At 46.3% G+C, this 21,898-nt stretch overlaps 1 protein-coding gene across 5 annotated transcripts in view; it reads right to left on the bottom strand.

The window, feature by feature from the left end:
- bcas3 (BCAS3 microtubule associated cell migration factor) overlaps positions 1-21,898 on the bottom strand; it is a 243,483-nt gene that overhangs the window by 161,979 nt on the left and 59,606 nt on the right. For all 5 annotated transcript variants that reach the window (XM_012824095.2, XM_031573597.1, XM_031573595.2 and 2 more), the window contains exons 16-19: positions 13,782-13,932; positions 1,819-1,943; positions 1,425-1,590; positions 912-1,012 (exon numbers count right to left, since the gene is read on the bottom strand). In XM_012824095.2, the coding sequence (XP_012679549.1) occupies positions 912-1,012; positions 1,425-1,590; positions 1,819-1,943; positions 13,782-13,932 (543 nt within the window). The remainder of the gene's footprint in view (positions 1-911; positions 1,013-1,424; positions 1,591-1,818; positions 1,944-13,781; positions 13,933-21,898) is intronic.

The raw sequence follows: 21,898 nt of genomic DNA, 5'->3' as shown, positions 1-21,898 counted from the left end.
CAGCTCATTACAACAGCCCCTCTGGTGGAACACGGAGCCGCATGGAAGCTTGCCAGTGCTGCTTTGACCTCGAGATGTCATGCGGTGGGATACACAGATGAAGCTGTCCGTCCCGGCTAATTCTGGAGAGCGCTCTACCCGTTAGGGCCGAGAGCGCCATTTGGAGTTTAGTGGGGAAGAAAGAAAGACAAAAAGAGAGAGAGAGAGAGATAGAATGTGCAGCGTCGCCCTGCGGGGCTTGGGGAGCTAATTACTGATATGTGTTTATGCTAATCGCAGCTAACGCTACGATGCTCGCTCATTCAGGAGGTATTAGGGTGTTTGGTCATCTGTGAGGGCCCGTGGCCCTGGAGGGGCCTTCGGGTGGGGCAGCGGACGTCAAGCTAAAGCGTTCCGCTAGTCTCTCTGTGCTTGTTATTTAGTTGGAGGGTCTGAGGCGCGCTAATTGGCATCGTTTGATCGCTATGCTAATTCAGCGTTGTGATCGTGTCTCACAGAGGGGGACAAAAGCCACTGATGTCAAATCCTATTCAAAGAGACAGTCTGTCCTGAAACAGCTAACGCTCTCACAGCAGCCCAAAGTATGTTTAGCATATCTTACTACGCTAGTAGTAGTGAGAAAATATGTACGTGACCACAGGCAGGGTGAAAGAGCAGGGGGAAAATGGAGAGAAGAGGGAGGGAAAGATGGCGAAACGCTACGTTGAAAGGGTCCCCCTCAGCATGTGGCACCAATAAAGAGCCAACATCTCCCAAAGGAAAAGGAAAACACAAATCAGAAGGACATGCCTTAATGCACAAAACTCTTCACACACACAAACACACACACATCCACACACACAGATATACACACACACACACACACACACACACACACACACACACACTCGCACACACAACTGTCCACTTACAGCCAGCCAGGAGGTACTGGTAGTACTGCACCAAGTCTGACGCCAGGACCAATGGGTGGTTGCTGTTGAAAGGTGGTTGGAGCTCGTTCCACTGCGGCGTCCTACTCAAAACAAACACAGAAATCAATTTAGGAAGCACATCTCAAAACGCCAGACGTATAGAGCAATCTAGCCCCACGCTGAGAGAAAATGGACTCAATTCCCCCAAGCCTGGCTGCCTTGCCAATTCTCAATGCATCAACGCATGTAGAGGACATGTAATGCATCAATTTGTTTTCAGAAATTCGATCAGCAGCCATCTCAGTCATATATCACTCAATCGTATTTCCTCATTGTATGTGACATATGCCCATATGGTTCAAGGGGCCAATCCTTCTGTTCATGTACAATGTTCGTGTAAATACATTATTTTTGCATGACCGGAAGGGTCCTGCGTGTGCAGGGAAGAGAGAATGTGTGTGGTGACTATGGTGAGCACAGTGGAAGTGCGGCGGTGTTTGGATCGGGCCGTACCGGGCCATGGTCCAGCAGGCCCGTGGACAGGTGTTGAGCTCCAGGGGCGTGTCGTCGCTGATCTTCTGGGCCGTGCTGAGAGGCCGTGGCTCCAGGACATGCTCCACCAGGTTGCCATAGCAGCTCAGGATGTAGAGGGACTCCACCACCGACTGGCGGGACTGGTCTGGAGGGGTGAGGGGAGACTTCACGTCACTTCTGTTCATTTCCACTGTATCTATGCATCAGGCCAAAAGCATATTGTGTAGCTGTCACCTTGCCATTCTCTTGTAATTCTAATTGTTATGCTTCCCCTGATAAACCTGTCGAGAGTCCGTCTTTTGAACTCTGACCTGTGTGTTGCCACCAGCTTTTCAATGGGCTACTGCAATGGCCAGGCCCCAGTGCTACTCACCTTTCTCCCTCTTCATGTTGGGGTTGGTGATGAACCAGGAGCGAGAGGGGGCGAAGATGGCCGCTACGCAGAACTCCCCTCCGCTGGACTTGCTGGGCGAGATCTGGGGCGGAGGCTTGGCTTTGCTGCGGGACACAAGAGGAGAAGTGAGTGCGGTGAAACAGCAGTAAGACAGCCACTCCACAGGCGACGGACAGGGAGCAGCTCTAGCACTCTAGGGGAACGTGCATTCTTTTTTATTTTTTTTTCATTTCTTGGAGTTGAAACTGAAAACCACAACACACAGTCGGAAGAGAGACGGAGAGAAAGAGTTTAGATGCATAAATCAAAGTAATGGTGACCACAAACACAAATGACTTTCTTCAAGAACCTCTAAATATCGACAAACCAAAAAAGAAAACACAAATGTTGTCTGTGGACACTAAACAAAATACATGCAACAAATACAGCACCTTCCAGAGATGAACAAAAACACACTTCTTGGAAATGTATACAAACTAAACCACAACCCTTCCCCTATCCAAAAAACATAATAATTCTAATCAAATTCCATCCTTTAAGTCTATAAACATAAAAATGCACTATCAGCTCCTAAACAGTTGAAGAGTTTACATTGCCAGTAAAATTGCCAATGTTCCTTCCCATTCCGGAAACCATTTAGAGTTTTATGGTCACTATATTATAGCATGAACTACAGCCCTAAATGCTGCCTTGGATAAAACATCACATCTTTATAAGTGTGATAGGATCTTAAACTGTTTGTATTACAGCCCTTTTTATACTAATGCGATAAATGTGAGTGAGTGTATGTTTTGAAGTAAACACGAGCAAAGGGGGACACAGATGTTCCGAAAGTGCGATACTTTAGAATGCCAGACGCATCAAACACAAAATGAATCCGCATAGAGCCATTTTAAATACCAAACTGAACTGTGACCTGTCCTGCTATTTGAAATGATCAAATTGCTGTTAATCCCTTTGTGTTTTGCATTTATGCCCCTTCCAGGCTTTCAGCTGTGTTGTATGTATGTTAATGTATTGTATAGTGATGTATTAAGAGTCAACCTTTCTCTCTCAACAAGCAACTGAGTCAGGTCAGCATTTCAGCTGGGTCCTATGTACACTTCACAAGGACTAATCCTTAAGTTCATACCTCGGAAAGAAATACAAGGTATATAGAATGGATTTCCCTCTTTTACTTATCAGACTATAGAGTATTACCACAGAAAATAATGTGTAATACACACGTTTTAATTCTAGGTACTGCTAATGTACTGCATACTTAACAAAGGATTACATAACACACCCACTTGAAATGGCTGTTCGTGGAAGCTATTATACGGATAGTGTGTGTACGTATGTGTGTATTCCAGATAACACAAAATGTGATTAAACTTGATGACAATAATTATTTTAGAATATACACAAACATTAAAAAAAAAACTACATTTCTGTTAAACTACAAATATTCTGCATAAAATGTTTGCTTACAAAATTAGAGTTAGAGATTTAACCACTACGGACTACCAGATGCAACGCTCATTGCAATGTCTGCCTTCTGCCCATGCTGCTTGTTGCTTACATCTCTCGCATTAAGAAGAAAAAAATAAACAAACAAACCGGCTATGTTGCGCTTGATACACAGCTGGGTACTACACATACATATAGTGCTGCACACAGCCGAAAGGATTCACAGGCACATTTGCACACATGTATGGACATATGAGCACACATGTGCACACACACACCCACATGTGCAGACACACACCCACAACCACACACCCACACACACACACACACTCTAAAAGTATATGGGGTCAGAGTGCCACATAATGGCTGTCATTTGCTTTTAAATCGGCCCCTGACTCAAGCCTCCCAGCTGCCTCCTAAGGTCTCATTCTGGGTTAGCTGTTTAAAAAGAATTTATTAGGAGTTATTGGATTATTCTGCATGCCAAAAACGTTTTGATGAAACCCGGCGTGGAAAAGGCTTCTTTGCTGTGATAGGGTCTCCATATGGAAGTCATCACCGAACAGTAGCGCCGGCCATATCATTGTCCAGCTCATAACTAACCCCGACTGTAAAACCTTCCCTCTCCATCTCAGCCATGTAAGTGGCCATGACTGGCCGAGCACTAGTCGTTTTTTCCCCCGGAAGTAGCGCCAGTCTAAGAGGGGGAAAGGTCACATCGAGCTGAACTCACTCAGGGGACTGATGGAGGTGGTGGGTGTGTGTGTGTGTATGTGTGTGTGTGTGTGTGTGTGGGGGGCGGGGGTGTCTCAAGGCAAAAGGGAAAGAAAGATTCCACTGGCCAATTAAAGCTATACTTTTGGTCAAAGGCTTTGTGGGAGGAATTTCTGTCTAACAGCTTGCTGGTGAGACACTGGGCTCCATAAGCATGGAAAAAAAACAAGGAATCCTGGCTGGAGCTCTATCAGTACAAACAGCCCATGGAGGAGTGTGTGTTTCAGCACCCTGTGATTTCACCATAGAGCTAGGCCCGAGACCCAGAACTTAAGGTGGTTGGATGGAAGGGTTCGTCCTCCAGCAAGCCCTGCTAATAGGTGCTGAATGACCTGTTGCCGGCCTGAACTCTCACTCCTTGCCTTCCCTTAAAGCTGTCAGTGAGTTGTAAATTACCCCCGAGACGACGACTGATGCCGACGGCTTTGTTTAGCCCCCGCGCCCGTCAGAGGGATGATTGTGAAGATGATAGAGAGGAAGAAAAAGACTGAAGCAAAGCACACACACGCAGACACACACACACACACACACACACACACACACACACACATTGAGGAAGAGACTGTTAGTGGCTTGTGTTTATTAGTGTTGGAGTAGGGGAGCGGGTCTGAATAACCAAATAGCCGCGCTGCTGTGAGCAGGGGATGATGGGGGAGATAGCGCGGTGTCAGGATATTGCCTTGGCTCGGGCCCGGCTCGCGGCCTTCTCTGGGCCCTCGTCTTTCAGCACGGCCGGGAAGATACGGCACTAACCAAACACACCGGGGCCTCTGCAGGATGTTAAAAGAGTTCAGCAGGAACACTGCACAGGATTGCTTCCACTACCACCCACCCCCGTCTTCTTCTTCCTCCACCCCTGCCTCCCTCCTCCTCCCCAATAACATCCACATATCAAACAATTACCACCAGGGGTTAGATAGACGCCTGTGAACACCGAATGGGAGGCTGCTCACTCAGTAACTGATCCCTTTCCCTCCCCTTCTCCAACAGCCACAGGCCAGGACGAAAAAAGAAATGGGAAAGAGAGAGAAAGAAACGAAGCAAAGAAATAAAGTCGAGAAGAAAAAGAGGGGAAAGGAAAAAAAAAAAGATTGAAAGTCGGCTATAAAACTTCACTGGCCGCCACAGACGCTGAGACGTTTTCGGACAAATCGAATGAGATTACCATTTTTATGATGTGGGAGTCAGGTGGAGGCCGGAGCAGCCATGGAGAAGGGTGTTTAATCTGGGGGAGTGCCTCTCTGATGGACTCCCTTTACAGGAAAAGATGTTAGGCCGCCACGGCTGTGGTCAGCTGCTTCCAATAGGCTCAGGAAACCCAACCTGATACTAAAATGACTTAACATTAATTTCTATAAAATCGCAGACTGACGTACCCCCACCATACACCGTTTATTGGGGGCAGCCAACATGAAATGATACCCCACTATTGGTATGTTACTTTTTTGTGAACTCCCTTCTTCTTTTAAACTCCCCCCCCCCCCCCCCCCCGAAAAAACATGTTGCGAAGTAAAACCAGGAATAATGTTATGTTAAGGCTTGTATTAGGGTCCATATCATTTGTGCAGCCCCGTGGCATATTGTGTGTGTAAAAACTTGAGGACGCTACAGGAAGGAGCCTTTCGTCTTGCCTGCAGGACTGGTTTTATAATGCGGGGGCAGGTTTGGCTCCGAGCCCTGTCTCCAGGGAACCTTGACGCTGTTTTCCCACTGAGGTTTCAATGCTGATCAACTATGCTAAACTCTCCTTTGAGGAGGCTTTGGCCCTGGCAGTGTCTGTCAATAGCCAGATCACAGTTTAGTTCAATTTTCTGGTTCTCCGAGTGAAGCGACCGCGGAGAGTTTATTCGTCTGTATTTTAAATCACTCTTTTCCTTTCTGGTCGCACTTGAAGTGGCTTGGAAGTGTTGAGGTTTCTCTTCCTGTGAAAGGCAATGCTCAGGCGGGCAAGGGTTTGGAGTCACACTGGAGAGCATATACACAAGAGGGAACGTTTTGAAAGAAAGAAGGGGAAAAAAAGAATTATATTGGCATGGGCGTGGAGAGTAAACTTACAAAAAAATGAAACCCAATATCAATAAATTATGAGCCCTAAATACATTGAGAGAGCTGGGCAGACGGGTAGATGGATGTTACTAAACAGCAGCCAAATCCTCCCTCCTCTTCCTCCTTCCTTCTCCCTTTGACATTTTCTGTGCGTTACTGCTTTTAAACAGAGGACACTCAGAATTTTCTGTCTGCCCTAATTCACTGAAAAGACTCCTCGCATGTCATTTCCACTTTTAATTTAACAAATGAGGACTCTTGACTTGAGCTAATAGCTTTTCCTCAAGGGCATAATTCAATCTGCAATGTCCACCATCAAAGTCCCTCAACATTAGAGCGCCGGGGCTGAACATGAGGTGCTGTCCAAGGGGTTGGCGGGGGGGGGGAGCGGTGGATGCCTCCATTTATTCTTGGTGGGGCCCTGCAGTAAACAGACACGCAATGGGGCGCTGACTCACCGACTAGCTGTGGCCCACCATATAGTTAGCTCGCTTGGAGAGTGGAGCTACAGTTTTGGGAATGTGCCTAAAAGCTTTTAAAAGCAGAACATGGGCACATCACTCAAAGTCATTATTAGTGTGATTGCTCAATTACACAACATGGCTCTTTTTTTGCTTGTTTTTCGGTGCTACTTCTGCTCCTAGTTCTTTTGAGGGATCGACACAACTCAACCATGTCTGTCCTGATCCCGTATAGTGATCTTCCTCTCATTCTTTTGTTATTGTCATTTTTCGTCCCTCTTTTATTCGCATTGAAATGAAAAGTGGAACGTTTGATTATTGAGACATTACTCTCTCTGCTAGGTGTAGGCTAGGTAGGCAGGTGTAGGGTATCTGGTAATATGACAGTGACAAAGATAGCTTGGTTTAGCCACTCAACTACCTCCAGCCAACAACTAATGGGGTGACTTAACTTAGCCGATAGCAACATAGGGCACTACAGCTTACATTGCAATTAACATTTCAACCAACTTCATGGATACTCATCTGCTGTATTTTTTTTTTAAATAAATGAATTATTTAAAGCCTTCATTCCAGCTGAGATTTTGCTTGTATGAATTCACAGTGACAAGGTATGTCTAATGTCTAGGCCTAAGCAGTGCCAGCCGACAGCTAACATTAGCTAACTTAGCTGATAACAACCTCCGATAGGGCACAAACACAAAACAAACAACACATGGCTACCTGCAGAGGGACAAAAACACCACGATATATGCACTTGGACTTGTAACCAAACAACGGATGCTCAAGTTCCACAGCATTCTCCTTTCGTGTTATGTGCTGAAGTCTAGAGATGGATGAGGTTCAGGGACAGAATTGTGTGTGTATAAAGAGCCCCCACTGTTCCACTGATTCTCGTCATTGCACTCATCAGCAGAAAAGGCAAGCTCCGCCCCAGGTAACTCAGGGCCTTTCCCTGCCGCTATCAAAGCTCCACTGAGGAGGTCAGATATTCTGATGCGATTTGTCCCCCCCCCCATTCAAAATGTCCACTGATGTTTTTATATATTTCTGTGTGGGCTTGGGTCGATTTGAACAGCCTAAGGTTAAACAAAGTTGCATGCTGCCCTACAATGTATTTCACTCTGTCTATACAAATACTGTTGAATTGAAATTCAATTAATTTCAAAGCGATTCTAGTTAGTGAATTTCACATTTCAAATATTCACATTTCTTTGTTTTGCATTCAGTTTGTTTGACCGCCTATCATCAAAGAGTCTGATGCTCATCTTTGAAACTACTAAATAACTGTATATTCACCAGAAATGACATCAAACCTAATCAGGATTGTCCTCCAGGTGAAATGCAGTGGATGCCTGATCATGAGTGCATCTCCCTGTTTTTAATCTAAACATAAAGAGACAGGAAGCTACTTTGTGGGGGCATGATTTCTGATGCTAATGGTGCACCTTTGAAAAGCACACTCCCTTGGAATCACTAAGGGACTTTGCCGGAAAGAATGGAAGCGGCAGAAGAAGCAGGGGAGGAGGAGGAGGAGAAGGAGAAGGAGAAAGAGGAGAGAAAAAAAAACTCTTCAATTAAAAAGTATGAGCGTTGCACAACAAAAGGCAAATCCCAGGCCCAGGGCCACTCCAGCGGAGGACGGCACCACATGCTATTCATTTGGAGATCTGAAAGAGAAGACGCTGGCAGCTCGGGAGTCCGAGGGCAGGTTCACTTCACTTCGCTCCTCCATCTTTTATACACAAGTGAATCTGTCAAAATGGGCCCTCTTTAGAAAGCTCCTAGGCATCTTATTTCACAAGACAGCACTGACAGAGACTTAACTTTGGCCCCCTCCCTCCACCCCCCCCCCCCCCCCCCCTTTGAGTATTGAGAGAGGCTGACTGTTTCAGATCTTACATCTCACACAGGGCTGAGTGTCTGTGGAAAAGTTGCGCTCCGACTGCTGTTGGAGTGTTCACCGCGTCCCAGCTAGAAATGTCCCCCAGGAGACAAAAGGTTTGCTTTTAGATCAGTACTTCCAATTTCTCACCAGTCAGGGAATATTCTCCTATCAAAAAGAAGGCATTATAGTTCCAGATGCTACAAAGCACACATTAAATAAAATAACATTTATACTAGGCATGGTGCATTGAAATTCAACATACTTTGAAATTACAATCCCAGGCAAGGTGTTTTGCTATTCTAGATTTGACCAACAACATTAGATTCAACTAAAAAATGGCTTACACTTGTCATTTTTTATCATTAGTCATGTATTTCCCCAATGAAAAAGCAACACTTTCACAATAAATTAAAAGTGCAGCAGATGTGGATATCTGCCCACATTTCATGTCCAGTAAAGACGGCAAACTGAAAAGACCACATTTGGCCATTGCCCTTCTCTCAACATGCAGTTTTAATCACAACCATATACAAGCTATACGACTCTAAACAGAAAAAAAAAAGAACTTGGCACAAAGGGGCATACAGGCCTGTTTGTTGTTTTGGGATGACTGAGGTAAATGCTTTATAATAAAGCAAACTAAAAAACACTGCAAGTGGTGATCGATGACATAATAAAAGTCTGCATATTAAGCAAAACCACCCTCCTTTACGTACTACTCAGAAGAGCCCATAAAACAAGACCAGGAATTTTCGACATGGTATGACATAACTTGTTGCTATTTTGCCTATATTCGAGGCAGAACTACTAACTATTGTAATCGCTGTAACTAGGAAATGACACATTGTGTATGCGAGTGCAAATGTTTACTTATCACTCATGTGTGCTTCTTTGTAGTCAAATAGTCATGTATGTTCAGAGACAGAATTAAGTTCCCTCTATCACATGTAAATAGCAGTCAACACTCAAAAGTGACACACGTGTTTATTTGTTTAAGCAAGAATTTGGCAATAAATCTTATTGCTGGGCTTGAAACTGCCATTCTAAAACTGATACCAAAAATGTAAGTGCTTCTGCACACGACTTCATAAATGGCACAGTACATAAACTTGTAACAATGTATTGACTAACATATCCACAGGACAAAAAAAACCCAAAGAGAAACCATCCCTCTGAGATACTGAAACTGGCAGATAAAAAATTAATTTAATAAGTTTCAAATTAAAAATTAAATGATTGGAAATGAATGAGTCACATTAATGAAGGCAGCCATTTCACTGAAAGCGAAATAGAAAGCAGAGCATGCTGGGAGGGAATTGGAAAAACTCACCATGGAGTTTTAATGGAAAAACATCCTGCCCCAAAGAGGTAGGGTCTTCATGACAGGGAAGAGATACACAGAGATAGATGGAAAAACCATTATTATATGAGCCATTTGGGCATTCAGTTAACATAAAGCATATTTACATGTCTTTCCAAATGACACAACACACAGACAGCAAAAACCAACGTGGGGTCTGTGGCTTGTAACTTCATTGAATCACCTAAACAGGTTAATAGAATGAAATGATATCCTGACAGGCTGCACATATGAGTGACATGCTTAGCCAAAGTCAACAAATTCATAGTGGCAATTCCCTGTTTTTCCATTAACAAAATGGCTGCTTTCGTGTGAGATGTCCATGGGGGGAGGCTGCACGCTGCAGGAGTTTAAATGAGTTAGTGCGCGTAATTGTGAGCGGTGTGTTTATCATGCGCGCTCGCTGGTAGTGACAGATCTGCACAAACAGTTTTAGTGCAAATAGTGCCGTCCCAAAAGCGATCATCGGGAATGAGACTGAGAGGGCCCATCCTGCCAACACAAACACGTGGCGCAGACGTAGACGGGGCCGAGGCCAACCAAAGCATCGCACGGCAATAATGCAACCCCCATCCGGCTGGGGAGACGCACCAAGGACGTCTTCAACGTCTCGGATGTTGTTGTTGGCGAGCGCGGCACAGGATAACCTGAGGAGGTCTGTTTTTTTTTTATTTACTTGTGACGGAAGATGCCACCAGTCAAACTGTCATTATGAACATGCACAGCACTCGAGAAAAACCAAAAACATCGGCAAAGCTGAAGTCCGTTTGAACTTTTCATGATCTTTTTCCCCAGCTTTTACTTTCCTTTTTTCGTACTTTCTTGTGAGTTTGACGTTGAGTAATGGAGGAGTTATGTTCACACAAAAAACACGATCACCCAAACGAGTGTGGCGGACGGACATGATCAAGCAGCGGGACACTGGGCCCAGGGGCCCCCGGTGGCCCTCCGCTGTTACACCCTTGAGTGAGGTACTTAAGCAGAGTTGCCTCAGTAAATATCCAGCTGTGTAAATGGAAGGCCAATGTAAAATAAATGAGAGCTGTGCATGTCCCTTAGGAAAAGGGGCCTTCTGGCTTATATTTAGATGAGACCATTGGTGCACTTCCGCTTCCTTACAAATCAATAGCCAGGCATCAGGAGCATGGGTGTGGGTAGTAGCCAGGTCTAGTGTTTATTTAGTACATCATTATTTCCCATCTGCAATAAAAAAAATTAAAAAAAAAGAGACAGAAAAATGATTCCTTTTTTGTTTCCTCTGTCTTGGCCTCTGAAGTGTCTTCCTGTTCCAAGAGAGCAGCAGGGAATATCCACACTTCAAATGGAGAGCACAAACATGCACACGCACACACATACACTCACACAAACACGCAAACACGCACACACGCAAACACACACACACACGCACACACACACACAAACAAACAAACAAACACACACACACACGCACACATACAAAGAGGAAGTTGGGAAAAACAATACAAGGGCCACAATAAAACAAAGACAACATACCAGGGCAAAATGAGTTTGTCGTATGAGTGTGGGCTTTTAATGGAAACAATGTCATGTCGGTTAGATACGGAGATGCAAACATTATAGAGGGCAGGAAGAAGCAGCAGCAGCAGCAGCGTGAGCAGGCTGGTGGGTGGGTGGGTGAGTGGGGCACATAAATGGGTGGGTGGGTGAAGCACATAAATGGCCTTGAGGCCAGCGACCCCACTTCCACAGAATAATCTTTCACACGTTTATCTCTTAACCCGTCGGCCTAATGCTGCACTTCCTGGGCCATTAAAACACAAGGTGATTTGTGCAAATGGGCCCCGGACAGACCAGCCGGCGTGACACTCGCCATACGCAGGGGCCCCCGGCACGTTCCAGAACCGCTGCGGCTCTTAAGGCCATTTCCACACTTTGGGCGCTTTAGCCCATCATGAGACAATGGCCTCAAAGCAGATCATTTCACGTATTACACTAATCTGGGCACATCTGCGGGGTCAAAGGAGCCTCTTGCATTTGCACAGAGCCCTTTCACTCGTGCTGCTGGTGTATAAGCACAGAATGCCATCAGGAGGAGTTCAGCGAGGGCTAGCGCTTCCATCGCACTTAGTTGTCTCTTTCCTGTGGGCGGTAAACACTCGGTTCATTGTGGGGACGCGTAGCCAGGCAGGCAGATTGTGCTTAACTGGGGGTACGAGATGGGGGGGGGGGGTGGAGAGCGATGGGGACACTGAGTGAGAATGACAAAGAGATGATGACAGAGAGTCAGAATAATGAGTCTGATATGAGAAAGAATGATGAAGAGTAGAAGTGAGTGTGTGTGAGAAAGAGAGAGTGTGTGCGATAGAGTGTGCGAGTGTGTGCGAGAGAGAGAAAGAGAGAGAGAGAGAGAGAGAGAGAGAGAGTGTGCGATAGAGAGAGAGAGGGAGAGAGGAGCCTCTGCCATGATGTTGGTGTTCTGTGCAGGTGTCTGTGGTTCGGACCGGTCCTTCCTGTGGACTCTCTTTGTGCATGTGGACTGGTCCCCCGTGTCAGCAAACAGGGGTCCTCAGGAAACTGGGTCACCTCCGGGGTCAAGTCCTGTGCCAGTCCATGCGCTCACACTGCAGAGGTGGCTGAGGGGCCCACTAGGGACAGACCCTCTCTGCACCTCTCACTGAAGAGTCCCTGAATCTGTAGCACGCACTATTACGTCATATCCAACAACTTCCCACCTTTAACCCAACCAAAATTAAAACTCAAAACTAAGTCACATACATAATCAAAGACATAACAGACACACAAACACACTGACTTAAAACGGATTCCTCTAACAAATGCTATGTGTGTGTGTGTGCACACAATGTAAAGTCCTTATCCACGGCTCTTCCAAGAAGAGAGGCTTTGAGGAGGGCGGCCTGCTCCTCTGTGCCCTGGGAGAAGAGCGTGAGATGAAGGCCCGTGGAGGTTAAGCAGCTGGTGCTCTCTGTAGCCACGCTGCCGACAAAGATCTGCTCATACAGGTGTAAATCTATATGCCTGCTGCCTCCTTTCACCCACACACACACACACACACACACACACACACACACACACACACACACACACACACACACACACACACACACACACACACACACACACACACACACACACACACACACACACACACACACACACACACAAAATACAGGCTCGTCCCAGTGCAGACAGATGGTGCTCCATCACAGCTTACAGGAGAGCGCACCACCAACCTTCCTGCTACACTCTTATGAAAGCCTGGTTAACTCTGACTTAAAGTCAGGCTCACGTGAACACAGCTTATTTGACTGAGGAACGGCCACCGCAGAAAAGAATACCTGCTCAGGACTCAGGACATGTGTCATCCACTGGAGAGACAAGCCTGCGTGCCAACGTCTGTGTCCAACGTCTGCGGTCATGTTATCAAATAACCCTGCCATTGTCTGTATAATTAGGAGATTTCCCATTCAAACAGGGCAGGTAAATTACATTTAAATGGACATAAACCATTAACATAATTATGATGAGCTGAGTCTGCATGTAAATTGCAAAAACACTGCAATCACAGAGACGGCCAAACAACAAACAATACCATTTCGCTGTACAGCAGCGGTCACACAGCTGCACTCGAGATGCAAAAATGACATCCTGAGCATGGCCTTCATCCGCACACACAGGGAACACATAGGGAACTATTGATGCACTCAAAAATCAAAAGGTTATGAAGACAATTATAAATACATATATGGGGATATACAGCTTTTGGTTGGGAGTGAGATTTTGCATTGACTTCTGGATCTTTCCACAGAACCGAGAACCAAATGCACTTAGGTTCCTCGCATTAGTTCCCTCTGCTTGCATTTTTGGTGAACCAAGAACAAAAACAAACAAAAACAACCCTCCTGGTGCACCTGATCCTTCAATCTCATTCTAATGCATCAGATGGGCGTGAGAGGCGGCGACCTACCCTGTGCGTTTGGTGATGGTACCGAGGGTCATGGGCTGCTTGATCTGGGCCAGCGGCAGCACCGTGGTGAGGATGGGCAGGGGGGACAGCCGCGGGTTGCCCATGTTGTTGTTGGTAAAGTTGTTGTAGGAGTCCTGACTGTTGAGTTTAACTGAGGAGACAAAGACGGTTGGGGGAAAAGGTCAAACAGGATTACCAAACATACACACACACACACACACACACACCACACACACACACACACACACACACACACACACACACACACACACACACACACACACACACACACAAACACACACACAACATTAATTTGCACAAAATTACAAGCTGGAGCTGAATGCCATATTTGGGTGATTTTAAAAACACATATTGATTAGATGTAGAGGGTTCCTAAGCTGATTGCCAAGCAGGCGGAGGAGGAGAGGGGCTGAGAAGGGGGAATCTCGCCTGTGGTCGGCACTCCTCCACACCTGAGGCGGGCGGATGAGGAGGTGGGGGCGGGGGGGGGGGGGGGGTCTGGTGGCTGATTGGGGCTAATGACCTCAAGATGCAGCGTGACCATGCTCACCCCCAACCCCCACGCCCGCCCCCTAACCCCTGCATTCATCATCAGCTTCAATCAGCAGCCACTCCTAATAGCCCCTCCGTTCCGTGTCCTCAAACTATCATAGGGACATTTGCACAAAGCTGGATTTTTCTTTGAAGGGGGTGGGGGTGGGGGTCAAAAGCAAATGCCAGTCTGTAATCTTGAAAGGTTGCCTGATGTAGGCTAATGGCTTTTGAAAATGCTGTAAATGCTGTGAAAACAAAAACACAAACAGGAGTAAATGTGTGTGTGTGTGTGTGTGTGTGTGTGTGTGTGTGTGTGTGTGTTTGGGGGGGGGGGGGGCAAGAGTTTGTGTGAATGTGTGGGGTTGAGGGGGTCGGGGTCATGTTTAGAGATGGCGTAAACACAGACATGAGCATGAACATGTGGGACTGATCAGATCACATCACATCAGTGACGGGGTCAGACGACTCGGGACAAACTTTCTCTCCCGCTCTCCTGTGGCTCACAGGATCAAACAGAGAGCATGACATAGAAGACACACACACAGATAAACATACACGTGTGTTTGACCCCCCCCCCCCCCCCCCCCCACACACACACACACACACACACACACACACGCAGGGACATACCCCTGGATCATCATATAATAGAGGGGTGATTTAGTTGACGCTGGTAGACATAGTCTATTCACTTCACTGTGCTACAACACGAACCATCGAAAACAAAGGAGGATCATAAGCCGTTTCCTTTCCTCAATTGCTACGTTACCATGGCAACGGTGTCACTAAGTAGCTAAAGAATTATATCACATTCCAGCTCAATTATCTTTTGAAATGACAGAAACATCATTTTCAAATGGATATCCGCACGCACACAAAAAAGCAAACTCATCCCCGTGGCCAGAACCAATGTTGTGTTATTGTCCGCCATTCAAGTCCAAGTTTTTGTCCTCGAGCAAATGTCTTGAAAAAATACTCCACAGGCCCAGCCACTGTTTTCCAATGTCTTCCTTTGTTTTGCGTTACAAGGTGAAGGCCAGTGAGCTAAAGGAGGAGAAGGGGGTCGGGGGGGTGGTGGGGAGGTGGGTAAAGAGCCCCCGAGACGGAGAAACAAAAGCGTCGCACAAAGCGCTGCGAGCATTGCGATTATGTCGGGAATCAAAAGAAGCCGGGCAGCCCGAGCCCACGCTGCTCTGGAGAGGGTTTAGATCATTAACCCGTTTCTGTGCGGATGTGAATTGCCCTGCTTTGTGCCAGGAGAGCGGCGAAGGGAGAGGCTATTTAGGCTGCATGGCGCTGCCATAAAAGCGGGGCATTTGCCGGAGACATTACACAAACCCCGGAGCCCAGTCCGCGCCAGGTCTGCCTCTCGAGGGCCCTTCACATTTCAAAACCACTACACCCCCAACGCAGGCACCTTTTGTGTGGAAGAGCAGCAGAAAAGAAAAGGAATTTGAACAGGAAGCAGCCTGAAAACCCATAATGGCGCTTCAGATGGGCCACAGCTACAAGAGGAGGAAGAAAAATCTTAATGAATTTAGCATCTTTCTAAAAAGGACTCACTCACTCTCCTTTTCTCTCTCTACCTCACTCAGTCAATCTCTCTCTCTCTCTCTCTCTCTCTCTTGCTGTCTGCCTTAACCCCAACCCCTCCACAACGCACATGACCTGCAGGTTAACTCGTACCAGAAACGTCTTGTCTACTCTGGTCATTCAATGCCCTGCCGTGTCCCGGCTAATCTGGGCTGATGAAGGCCATGAGCACGTCCGTTTGGTGGGTGAGAAGTCAGGGCGTGCCAACGGTCTGTCTCCCCCCCAGGACCCCAGTGGGACAGGGATGTCTGGGAGACCAGCGCGGCTCGTCTCGTCTCGTCTCCTCTCTTCTCCTCTATTAACCTCTCCTCAGCGCGTCTGGGTCATAGAGCCGTCATTTGATTAATGGCTTGCACCGGTGTGTGTGTGTGTGTGAGTGATACCGAGTGCACAGATGACACATGACAGGGCCGTGGAAAGAAGATCCGTCAATGCAAATGCGTGCGGCCGGGGCGGGCGGCGCGAAAGGCCGGCAGCTCCAGGAGACCGGCGGGGTCACCATGTCACCTGACCCCTACTCGGCCCGTGCTCGCTCCGAACCCATTTGCATTTTCTTCTGCCAGGCTGGGCATGCTCCTGGGCTCCCGGTCACTGATATCTTGTTATTTTCTCTCTGTCTGTCTCTCCTCCCCTTCTCCAAGCTGTTCTATTTGCATTCAATAAAGTAATGGGTTCTATTGAACAATCAACCCCCCCCACCCCCACCCCCTGTTCTCAAACACACACACACACACACACACACACACACACACACACACACACACACACTCCCCATTACTAAATATGTGCTTTGCTTAGGCTCAGAGACGAGTCTAAATGACTGCTTTATTAAGAGATATAAATCTCAAACGTATGCGGAGGCCAGCTGAGAGGAGGCCAGCAGAGACAAGAGAGTGTGATAAGAAAGAAAGAGAGAGAAGAGGAGGAGGAGGAGGAGGAGGAGGAGGAGCAGTGGAGGGGTTGGGGATGAAGGGGGGGTGGGGGGGGAGGGGGGTAAGAGGAGATGAGAGGCTCAACAGGTTCACGTGCTAAATGCTGTAAAGTGGCTGGGGAGGGAGCCAGGCCTTGAGAAGGCAGCCGCGGCTGCTGCAACATCTGTCTGTGGGGAAGCCGGCAGCCTTTCAAGAGAGGGACGGGGAGCGCTCGACTTGGGAATAGCTTGATATATACGGTTTCATCCATTCATGCCTTTCTTGCCCGTCCAAGTTTCCCAGACATGTTCGAGTGCAAGAGGAGAGAGGAACACAGGAGGTAAGGATTAAGGTAGAAAGGGAGGCAGGCAGAGGGAGAGGGAGAATGAGAGACAGGGAGAATGAGAGAGAGAGAGGGAGGGAGAGAGAGAGTGAGGGAGGAAGGGAGGGACGGAGAGAGAAAGAGAGGAAGAGAAGCAGAGGGAAGGAGAGGAACAATGGTTGTACCAAAGCACTGAAGAAAAAGCGCTGTCATGTCAAGTTGGCCCTTTGCGAATTCCCAGAACTATCATTATTAAAATACTCACTTCCAGAAGGAGGGAGTTCGGAGGGGGTGGGGGTGGGGGGGGGCAGAAGTGCCGGACAAAAGCAATCCCAGTGGACAAAGTGAAAACAAATTAACAGGCCCATTATAAAACACAGATGCTGCAAAGAAAATAAACTTCACAAGATTTACTGTTTTCCAAGGAAATCAGACATCAGTGGAAAAGACATCAGCAGCAGCGACTCCCAGGTAATACCAGCACGGGGCCAAGGCTGTGGTGCTCTCTATGGGATCTGCCTGCCTGCCTGCCTGCCTGCCTGCTTGCTATGCTAAGGCTCTATGATGGGGTCAGCTCAGCCTATGTGAAAATGGCAGCATGCCAGCCAGCCTTCTCCCCAACAGGAAAGGGAATGCTTTTAAAGAGACAGAGGTTTTTTTTGTTGTTGCTGAGTTCAGGGTTGTCACGCACAATTTTACCTAGGACCCCTCCAAAATGTAACTGACAGTTTGTTGCGTGCTGGATGCCAAGCACATCTTGGTCACGACGTGTTCTCGTCGAGAGCGATTGCGACGAAAAGGCTTTTTACGAAGTGCGTCGACACCCCGAGATGAGGGATTTATTTCGGATGCTGGGGCTTTGGACTGCTTTTCCTGAAAAAAAAAAAAAAGAAAGTTCTGAAATCCGAGCCTATAGTTTACAGCGCGTCGGTATTTACTACAAATCAGACGTGTGGCTGGGGTGACAGTGGGAATCTAACTTCGTCTGTGGATCAGATGACACGGATACAAAAACCATATGTGTGCTTGGCTGAACTGGGGAGGGCAGCATCGCGAGAGTCTGGGGCGAAAGGGAGGGATGCACACACACACACACACACACACACACACACACACACACACACACACACACACACACACACACACACACACACACACACACACACACACACACACACACACACACACCTCTGCTGGGGATGAGAGACAGAGGGACAGGGAAAATTAGAGCGAGAGACAAAGACATCAAGAAAGGGAGAGAGCAGAAAAATAGAGAGGGAGTATGGAGACAGAGACAAGGCAACAGACAGTAAAGAGAAAGAGAATGGAAGAGTGAGAGAAGGGATATGAAGGGAGGGAGTGAGAGGGATGGATGGAAGGAGGGAGGGAGGGAGGGAAGGCAAGGCTGCTCTGTCTGAGTGGGATGAACAGGAATGCATCCAGAGACATAATCAATGCAGCTATAGCATGTGGCTCTGATCAAGAGCCAGTAATTTGATAATGTCAATTTACTTAAAGGGGTAAGTGGGGGCCACGCTCACCTCTCAGTCATGAATGTACGCCGCCAGGCAAGGCCATTACAGACATCTCCACAACACCACCAACCCCAGCAAACGCTCAGGGCTACAACAACACACACAGACAGACAGACACCCATTCGCACACGCACACACGCACATATACACACACACACACACACACTCCATGGCGTTGTGGCGGCCGTGTGCTGAACCAACATCCAAGACCGATTGTATCTCCTGCTCAATTAGGCCGCCGCCACCACCCCGTCACACTTGCGCGGGCAAGGCCGGGGCTCAAACGGGGTGACCACTGCACCCAATCACATTGTCCCACTGAGGGTAACCACTCACCAGCAACAGGTAGCATGTGACTGAGGTGATGAGAGGTGGCGAGTGGAAAACAAATAACCCATAACATGGTCATGATCATGACTGAGGACTGGGAGAATAAACATTTACGGAGTACCAATTGAAAGCAGGAGAATACCAATAAAATATTACCAAATACTATATAATTAGGGTTTCAAAACATTAGGGTTTCCAGGTCTAGCTACTGATTAAGGGAAATTAAATATTGAATGTCATCTATATGTTGTTAGTCCCAAAGATATGAATTGTTTAAATCTATATAAAGCCCATTCAGAGGGAATAATATGTTCCCCTTTCATTGTAAGATTTAAATAAACTCTTACAACATGGCTCCATATTGAATACATCAGGGGGGAAATCAGCAGACATTTACAGTTACATCTACAGTCAGGATATACTAAATTAATATTGTCTTTTGCTTAAGCCAGCGAAAAAAAACCTGACAGCTCAAATATCCTTTAATTAATGGCACTGTTGAATAACCACTTGTCCTCAAATTCTCTCCAACACATCAAACATGTCTGTGGACAACCACTCTATTCTAGTTCCAAACACTCGGCAAAGACGAAATTCAAGCCCGTTTGGACGGAGTATTTTGACCCTCATTTGTGTAATTAAAATATCTGGTATCCAACTTAAACATTACCCTCGGCGCAGTCATTTTCCTCAGGTTTATGATTAACATCCAATAACAATGGCGGTGAACTGAAATAACTGGTAGCAACCTCAGGGGCCGGGGAATCTCCACAGATCTAAATGAAAGACATTTTTACACACGCTGTGGATCTGATCTAAAACAGACAACTCTGTTTTCGCTTCTCCCCTCGCATTAATATAACATTTCCAAACATATCTTAACCGGTATAATAAGCACACAGGATCTGACTGCACTTATCCACTACATCTTTACACTATAGTGGCAGGAGCTGCTAGTCCCCACACACCACTGACTGAAAACCTAAACAAAGCCTTAACTGAGACGTCCTTAGCCCTTAATCTAAACTCATGAAAAGGTATCTGCTTGCACTGTATTATCTTATATTATATCTTTTATATTACAGCTGCTACGTGTTTTATAGGGATTGGATGACAGTGAAAATAGTTTAGAACTAGTAGGAGATAATAGAAAACTGTAATTAAAATTACCTATTATTATTGTAAAAGAAATATTTAAATACTCAGACAGCAAAATTGTCAGCATAAAAAAAGGATGGTTGAAGGGGGAGTGAGAGTGGAGGGTTTCCAGGGCTGTGGGGACTTTCTGTGCTGGTGAGAACGCTTGGCTGGGGAACAGCACACTGACTCAGGTCATGAGAAGTGTCAAAAACGCGTTTCCTTGTGGTGGGAAAAGACGACATATTTCAGCCAGACTTGCGCGCTTGCCTGATAAAGAGACAGTGGACCACTTTGAGCAGGAGAGGGAGGAATGAGAGAGAGGGAGGACGGTAGAAGAAGACACAAAACCCAATACTCTCCACACTGACAAAAATAGATTTCCCTTATGCTAGATTTTAAACTCTAAAAAAGAGAATATACATATAAGATACTGACTCCCAAGGGTTTAGAAAAATATATAATCTAAGCTTAATCATATGGCATAACTAGCCTTCTGTTCAAAATATGTATCTTTATTCATTTATGACCACTATTCCCACAACATAAGCAATATTAATTCTTTGAATTAACTATCTGCAGGGCAGTGGTCGAGATTATTTCCATAAAGCTAAAACAAGGAGATAAAAATCGCAACCACCAACACTCAAAATCCACAGACCATCCGGTATTTTTAAATGTCTCCAAAATTTACAAAATCAAAACAAAGAAAGTTCAAATATTGTGGGCGAGGACATTTCTCCTTTTAAAAAAAAGTGTACCATCTTGTAAGACATTCCTACGCGCCATTAATAACAACCTCCATTGCCTTGTAATTGTAAATGTGTGATTTGAGAATCTGCTGCATGGGGAGGAAGTGGAGCAGGCTTCCATTTCCACTGTGGTATTACCTAATCCAATAAACAAAAAGAGAGGCAGCTATGGTAACTTGGGGAAACTTGTTCAAACACACTGGAACAAATTTTCATCTTATTTTCATTGGAATAACATGACTTTATTAGCCTGCGCTAGACAGGCCATCACATGCTGTTAGGGGCTGAGCTCAGCAAGTCTGACACCGAAGAGAAGCCCTCTAGTGACTAAAACATTTCAGGAATATTTATGTAAACACGACAACAAAATATATAATTGATTACTTGAATGAAAAATATATATATATATATATTTTTTAAAGTGTCATCACGCATCAGCGAGATCATCTATGTAACACGGCGATATCCAAAACGAGTTGATGTCTTCTTTTTTTTTTTAAACACACACACACAAAAAAAAATCTCAATTCACTCCTTGAAATATTCAGCGCTACAAAGCTTGCCGAACAAGTGTTTGTGTTATTTCCCCCTTGTCGTAAGACAGCCGTAACGCTGCCTCTTTAAAGCTGTAGCCACAAGGGGAAGGCAATGTTTTTCAGCCTCTAGAGGAGGCCATTCATAAAACTTGCTCCAAATTACATAGCAGCTCCAGCCTTTTTTCCCCTGGATTAGATTCATATCAAGACAGAGTGGGGAGAGAAAAAAAAAAAAAAAAAACTTAGCGACATGGTTCCAGCCTCACGAGTCCTCTTCCTCTTCCTCCTCCTCTTCCTCCTCAGCGGTGGAGGGAGGGGAAGCTGGGTGCTCGAGCAGCAGCAGCAGAGGCAACGGCCAGGGCAGCCTGCACTCTGAGCCAAAGGGGGGAAAAAAGCTGAGAGCACAGCGCCATGCAGAGGCCATTTTGGGTACTGAAGATTTATTC

This window comes from Clupea harengus, chromosome 9 (assembly GCF_900700415.2).
Source record: "Clupea harengus chromosome 9, Ch_v2.0.2, whole genome shotgun sequence".
NCBI lineage: Eukaryota > Metazoa > Chordata > Actinopteri > Clupeiformes > Clupeidae > Clupea > Clupea harengus.
This window is presented reverse-complemented; position numbering and strand designations above follow the sequence as displayed.